This window comes from Pituophis catenifer, unplaced genomic scaffold (genome assembly GCF_029215685.1).
Source record: "Pituophis catenifer annectens isolate HBS135680 unplaced genomic scaffold, rPitCat1.0.hap2 SCAF_11, whole genome shotgun sequence".
Classification (NCBI taxonomy): Eukaryota; Metazoa; Chordata; class Lepidosauria; order Squamata; family Colubridae; genus Pituophis; species Pituophis catenifer.
This window is the reverse complement of record NW_027256891.1, coordinates 17,185,335-17,192,333: the sequence shown is the minus strand read 5'-3', so window position 1 is coordinate 17,192,333 and position 6,999 is coordinate 17,185,335. Positions and strand designations below refer to the sequence as shown.

Sequence of the window (6,999 nt, the reverse complement as noted above, 5' to 3'; positions counted from 1 at the left end):
AAATTTCCGCTACCGGTTCTCCAGAACCTGCTGGATTTCACCCCTGCCCCGACCGGGGAGATAGCTTTAGGCAGCCTGAGAAAACAAAACAAAACTGGAAGCACGTGGATCGGTACCCGTTTCCTCGATCAACTTTTTGTGCTGCCTTCGACTTATTTTCCCCCTTCCACACGTCTCTGTTTGTGAAACTGAGCAAAATTCAACACGGTCCCTGCAAAGAAGCTGCTCGTTTCCCCGCCCCCATTTCTCCCCCCACCCCACCCGACAGCTCAGATGGGTTTGACACCAGCGTGCAGAGAGAAAGGAGGCTGAATTTTGATCAAGGAAAGAACAGCGCTTCCTGATTCTCTCCGTGCTCAGGATAAAGCTACGGAGGGGCTGCCGTTCCCCAGGGGAGGGGATCCCAGTCCCCATCCTCTCTCTGCCTTCCGAATCCCTGTGCAGCACGCCCGTCCTTTCCCCCCCTCCGCCTGCCCCAAAAGAAGCCGCCATGCCACGTTCTCCCACCACCCAACTTTCCATGTCAAGACCACCTCCCGGGGCCCAGAAATGAGACACGGGAGACAGGGGCCCTGATGCAGGTTTTTCTGTACAGAAGTGTTTTTTGACACCAAAGCCTTGTTCAAGAATAAAACAAATCAAGAGGGGGGGGGGAAAGGGTGGAACCAGCAGCCAGAATAAACACCCAAAGGCCGAAGCCTCGACATGAGAAAGAAAGTGTGTGGGGGGGAGGAAGAAAGTGGGCGGGGGGGAGGTTAAAAACAGAATGGGTTTGCTTATTAGGGAGGAAGGGGAGTGGGGGGGGTGTCGAAGAGGCAGCCAGCCTCCTTTGGAAAAAAGAGGAGAGGATGAGGTGGGGTGGGTGGGAAGAGAGAAGCAGAAGGAAACGTAGCTTCCGCCAACTGGGAGGGAGGGGCGGGGGGGGAGGGGAGGTGGACCGCAAACACAAAAGAATAAAAAAGCATCCCGACACCCCCATCCCGTTACAGGGGAAGAGCCGGTAAAATGGGACTGCCCAGTCCTTGGTTAGCACCTGTACATTAAAACTGTACCATCTACGTCAGGGGTCTCCAACCTTGGCAACTTTAAGCCTGGCGGACTTCAACTCCCAGAATTCCTCAGCCAGCTTTGCTGGCTGAGGAATTCTGGGAATTGAAGTCCTCCAGGCTTAAAGTTGCCAAGGTTGGAGACCCTGATCTATGCCTCTCGTCGCCCCTTTTCCTGCCCCCCCGCCAAGCTGGGCTGCTGCTCCACTGCCTGGTTGAAGATGGCGGCCTGGCCACCCAAACCACCGATGGAACCAAGGGAGATATTTTTAAAAAAAAAAAAACAAAAAACCAAAAAAAAAAAAAAAAAAAAAGGCCCCAAAAATAGGAGGGAGGAGATTTATGAAAAAAAAAAAAAGTTAGATCAGAATACTGAAACTCCTTTGGCTCCATACCAATTCAGTCCCCATCCGTCTCTCCAAAACAGCAGAGATGAGACCACTTTATGGAAAAGGGCGGGGAGGGGTGGGGGGGAGCCAAAGAGGAAATCATCCTTCCGCCCGACCCCCAACCCAAAATCATCTGGATGTCCCTCCAAACGAAAGAAGGAACGCTGCGGGGCAACCCCCCCCTCCTCACCTTTCATGAAATCCCAAGGGAGGGGAAAGCAGCATCAGTCTGGTCCAGCCGGGATTTGAGGGGAGGGGGGGCGGGCTCCAGGAAAACACCCCCTCCTCCTTCCCCCTCCTGCAACTCAACTCTTCCCAAGAATCACAGTGATACAGACCTAGCAGAAAATCCCCCTTCCCCTGCCCCCTCCCTTCCCCCCCCTCACCCCACTCAAAAGGAACACCACAAATTAAATACTAATTAAATAAATACCCTGGAAGAACTTGGGACAGGGTTTAAAAGTGAGGAGGGGGGGGAAAGGAAAGATGCGTTCCACTCCAAAACCCACCAAGGCCTGCAAGAAGGAGGGGAGGGGCAGCAGACTTCGAGTCCGGGGGACGGGGAGGAGGGGGAGAAGAGGGCGAGAGGGAGGAGGCAGCTTCTGGCCTTCTCCCCTCCACCTCCCCCACCCCTTCAAATGGGAGGAGAAGCGACCAGCTGCCGCCGGTCAATAGAAGGTCTGTGGGTAGCACCCCATCCCCTTTGGCCTAGAGAAGGCCGCCTCATTGGTCCATTATTGCCTCCGGGTGCAGTCCGACGGGTGGTGGGAGATGGGGAGGGCCTTCTCCGGCTGGCCTGTCAGGGGGGTGGGTGGGTGATAGTCCCCCGTCAGCTACTCCACGCTTCGAACGCCACTTCAGAGCCCAGCAACCGGACCAGCTCCGGCTGGTAACGGACCAGCTCTACCGTCTCTACGGCGCCCGGAGTCGCCGGGGGACACACGTATTCCTGGATTTCTTCCGGAGCCAAGACCTGGCTGAGCGAGATCTGGTGCTGGAACTCCGCTCTGGGCAGAGTCGTCACCTCAAAGTGCGGGAAGCGAGCTTGAAAGATGCGGGATGAGAGTTTCAGGCGCTTGAGGACGTCCGAGAAGAGAAACCAGTTGCAGGGCCTGGCCGGGAGACAAAAGGAACATATGGAGGTCAGGAGAGCCCAGGAAAACCTGAGGCCTGCTGTGCTATTTTGTTCCAGAATCTCCCCAAGGATTTCTTTCCTTTTTAAAGTATTTTTTTAAAACATTTATAACAATTTTATTAATTTATGATATACCTATATATAGCAAAATATAAATTTGATATACATACATACATACATACATACATACATACGTGTGTGTGTGTGTGTGTGTGTGTGTTTTTCCTTTTTGTAGGCTTTATGTGTATTTCTCTTTAGCCAGATTCTTCCTACGTAAACCAAGATTTTTATGCAGCCCTTGTTCAGTGAAATCACAATTCACTAGTTTTTAGGCTTTTTCTTAGACCCAGACTAAGTCTCCCAATGAGCAGCAGAGTGCTTTGCTGGCTGCCAGAAAAAAAGCCTAGAAACTATTTTGCTGATAAAGAAATAAAGGGAGACTAGTATAGATCTATTTCAAGCTTTTTAGCTTTCATCAGCTAGCCATACCCTTACTTGGATTCGAACTTGGACTTCCTGCATGTTAGGTAGTTGAATTAACCTTCTGAGCCACCACACTGAGCCAAATTCTCCTCCCTTCATCAGCTTGAGCCAAGGGAAAGATTAAGTGTTTTTCTATTTATCAGCAAAATATAAACTTGGTATAAAATGGCTTATATATTTGAACCCCAAAATAAGCGCTTGGCCTTATTTTCGGGAGGTCTTATTATTTTGGGGTGGTGGAGCAAGATGGGGCTCCTCTTGTTGTATTACCTGATTTCCAGCTTTGTCTCCCTAACCAGAGGAAATGGCGGGGACCAGCCTGGCTGGGGGGGGGGAAGAGGGGGGGAACTGAGCCGCGTGAGGGACCAGGCCGGTGCACATGCACATGAGTGCCCTCTAGCCTGCCGCTCACGGAAGCTGAGCTGTGCACGTGCTCCAGCCAGCTATTCACGGGGCTCAATTCCGAATACTCCGTGGCCCGGTAGTAGGCCGCAGCCCGGGGTTGTCCCCCCCTGCTGTAACCTTCAAAACTGCGTTTGTTGGGTGAGGTGAGGCCGCCTGTTCCCAGATTTGGCTTAGCTTTCTTATTAATTGGGTGCTCCGTGATGCCGACTGGAAGATTGTGGAAATTAAATGTATCTGGCAGGTTAAATCAGGGTTCCTCAAACTTGGCGACTTTTAAGACTTGTGGACTTCAACTCCCAGAATTCCCATGCTGGCGGGGGAATTCTGGGAGTTGAAGTCCACAAGTCTTTTTTTTTTTTTAAAGTTTCTTTATTAGTAATTCAAAATTAAAAACATTGGACATAGATATGACATCACTGGTCTCAAGCATCTTCCAACACTTTTAATACAAAATATACTAATGATGATATAATAATATATTCCTTACACCTTATACGTTATTTAAACATAGTATAATACTAATCATTTATACCTTATTCCTATACAATTATACATATCTATACCTACATATACCTATCTATACAATTCACATACAAATTTATCTATAATAAATGTATATAATTCTAGTCTAACACTATACATTTGTCTCGGCTATCCTCCCTTTATCTAACCATTCATAGAATTTTGCCCAGATTTTATAGGACAAAGTTTTGCTTTTATCCTTGAGTTCCAAGGTGAGCCTATTCATTTCTGTGCAGTTGAAAATTTTTAGTAGTATTAGTAGAAGTCCACAAGTCTAAAAGTCACCAAGTTTGGAGATCTCTGGGTTAAATGAACGGGGGGCTGCAAGGTTCAATATATATATATACCTGGGTTGTGGTAACACCATAAAACTAAGGGATTTGGAACTGGCTACAGATTCACCGTCCCTGCCTGATCCCCCAAGCCCCGCTAAAATCCTTTGGAAATTGCCGTACCATTTTCCTTCGATCTGTAGAATGGGCCTCTCTCGCCCACTCACCCCCCAATAAATCCCACTCTTTTGCTTCAGGCTTTTGCCAAGCCTGTCATTTGGCACAGCGGGGTTGCCCGGATGCCCTTCCCCTTCCAGAACAGCTGGCAAGCCCCCACCGGCTCCGCCCAAGCTCAGAAATCAGAGGAAAGGGGTGGGGGATGGGGATCTCGCATAGGGGAAAGCCTTCCCCAAAGATGCTCTCGACGGCTCCCCTTTGTTTCCGGGATTGTCGTCTTCTCCTTGCCCCCACATGGCGTCTCTGCCTTCAAACCAGCCGAGTGTGTGTCTGTGTGTGTCCACATTCTTACCCCGGAGACTTACCCTCGGGAGACGGAAACTTGCAGGTTGTAGCAAGGAAGCAGCGGCTTCTCCGAGAACTCAAACATTAAGTCGTCCGAGTCCCGCTCCTCCTCGTCCTGATCAGAGCCCCCAGGAGGGTCGAGCAGGAGGTCGCAGCTGATCTCTTCTTTCGTCTCTGAAAAAGATGCCGACAAGGGAGGGAAGATGAATAATACAATTGAGCGAGTTCACGAGAAGAGTCCTCTACTCCTCTGCTCGCAACAGAATCCCTTATGCCACCAGGCTTGAAAATTTGGGCTTGGACAACCTAGAACTACGCCGCCTTCCGTCTGACCTAAGCGTAGTACACAAAATTGTCTGCTACAACGTCCTTCCTGTCAATGACTACTTCAGCTTCAACCGCAACAATACACGAGCAAATAATAGATACAGACTCAAGGTAAACCGCTCCAAACTCGATTGCAGAAAATACGACTTCAGCAACAGAGTGGTCAATGCCTGGAAGGCACTACCTGACTCTGTTGTACATCCTCAAATCCCTATAGCTTCAATCTTAGACTGTCTACCATGGACCTCACCCCATTCCTCAAGAGGTCTGTAAGGGGCATGCATAGGCGCATCAGCGTGCCTTCCGTCCCTGTCCTACTGTCCCCATTTATTCGTATCCATTTCTTGTATTCATAATCAAGTTTATACTTAAATCTGTTATACATGTTTGACAAAATGAAGGAAGGAAGGAAGGAAGGAAGGAAGGAAGGAAGGAAGGAAGGAAGGAAGGAAGGAGCTGCCGGCAGATGTCCCTGGTCTGTGTGTCTGGCCCATTAACGACTTATTTGTGGCTGTGGCAGAAGCTGCGCATCCGGAGAAGGAACAAGCAGACGGAGAAGACAGAAGCGAGGTCTGCAAGAGCACCGGCAGGAGGCAGAGCCCCCAAATTACAGCCTCGCGGTTGCTTTGAAGCCGGCTTAAAAGAAAAAGCGACTCATTCCCCTAATTCTTCTGGCTGCAGGATGGACAAGCAATACCGCTTCTTTTTTCCCCTGTGATAGTGGTGGGAAGGGGACTTGAGGAATAGCTTAGTCTCTTAACTCGACTGGCAAAACTAGCAACAACATCGGTAAATGGGGGACGCAGGGGAAGAGAAAAAAAAAGCTCAACAAACTGAAGGAAGAGACATTTTGCACAAGTGCCCCGTCTGTGTTTCTGCAGGACAGTGAATTCTGCACGTAGAAGACCAGGAGAGGAGAGGAGAAGGAGGGAAAGGGAAGGGAAGGAGAAAGGAAAGGGGAAAGAGAAGGAAAGGGAAAAGGGGAAAAAGGAAAGGAGAGGAAAGAGATAAGGAAAGGAAAAGAGAAAGGAAAAGAAGGAGAGGAAAGGAAAGGCGGAAAGGAAGGAAAGGAAAGGGGAAAGGAGAGGAAAGAGATAAGGAAAGGAAAGGAGAAAGGAAAAGAAGGAGAGGAAAGGAAAGGAAAGGCGAAAAGAAAGGAAAGGGGATAGGAGAAGAAAGAGATAAGGAAAGGAAAGGAGAAAGGAAAAGAAGGAGAGGCAAGGAAAGGAAAGAGAAAAGAAAGGGAAGGAATGGAAAGGGGAAAGGAGAGGAAGGAGAGGAAAGGAAAGAGAAAAGAAAGGAAAGGGGAAAGGGAAAAGGAAAGGAAGGAGAGGCGAGGAGAAGGAAAGGGGAAAGGAGAGGAAAGGGAAAAAGGAAAGGAGAAAGGAAAGGAAGGAGAGGAGAGGAGAAGAGGGAAAGGAAAGGAAAGGGGAAAGGAGAAGAAAGAGGAAAGGAGAGGAAAGAAGGAAAGGAAAAAGGAAAGGAGGCAGTGGTGAAAGTTGTACTTGTTAACTGGGCATGTGTGCAACCACAAAACCCAAATCAAACCACCGCATCCATCCAAGACCAAGATTATTATTGTCAAGTACAGTTTTCAAGGCCTTACTTTGTGTGTGTGTGTGTGTGTGTGTGTGTGTGTGGGTAGCTGAGTAAATAAGCGTTTTCTCTTCCAGAGGCTCCTCAATTAGGAAGCCCATCATTGTTGTCATCTCCCGACACTCAGGGGTAGGAGGAAATTAACACAGACTGCAGTGGCTTGTGTTGGCCCTGGGGTCAAGCAGGCAGAGGGGCCGGCTTCTCTACTCACCTAGTACCGAGCTGCTGTAAAAATCCCAGGCGGTCTGGGGATCCCCATCAGGTCGTCCCTGCAGGTCCAAGAGATGATCTACAAGAAAGGG

The 6,999-nt window shown here is 49.2% G+C and overlaps 1 protein-coding gene across 1 annotated transcript in view; it reads right to left on the bottom strand.

Moving 5' to 3' along the window:
* Window positions 1–1,826: 1,826 nt before the first annotated feature.
* BCORL1 (BCL6 corepressor like 1) overlaps window positions 1,827–6,999 on the bottom strand; it is a 41,591-nt gene continuing 36,418 nt past the window's right edge. Inside the window, exons 12-14 of the mRNA XM_070951725.1 lie at window positions 6,909–6,986; window positions 4,795–4,948; window positions 1,827–2,547 (exon numbers count right to left, since the gene is read on the bottom strand). Coding sequence (XP_070807826.1) covers window positions 2,265–2,547; window positions 4,795–4,948; window positions 6,909–6,986 — 515 coding nt within the window. The 3' untranslated portion in view covers window positions 1,827–2,264. The remainder of the gene's footprint in view (window positions 2,548–4,794; window positions 4,949–6,908; window positions 6,987–6,999) is intronic.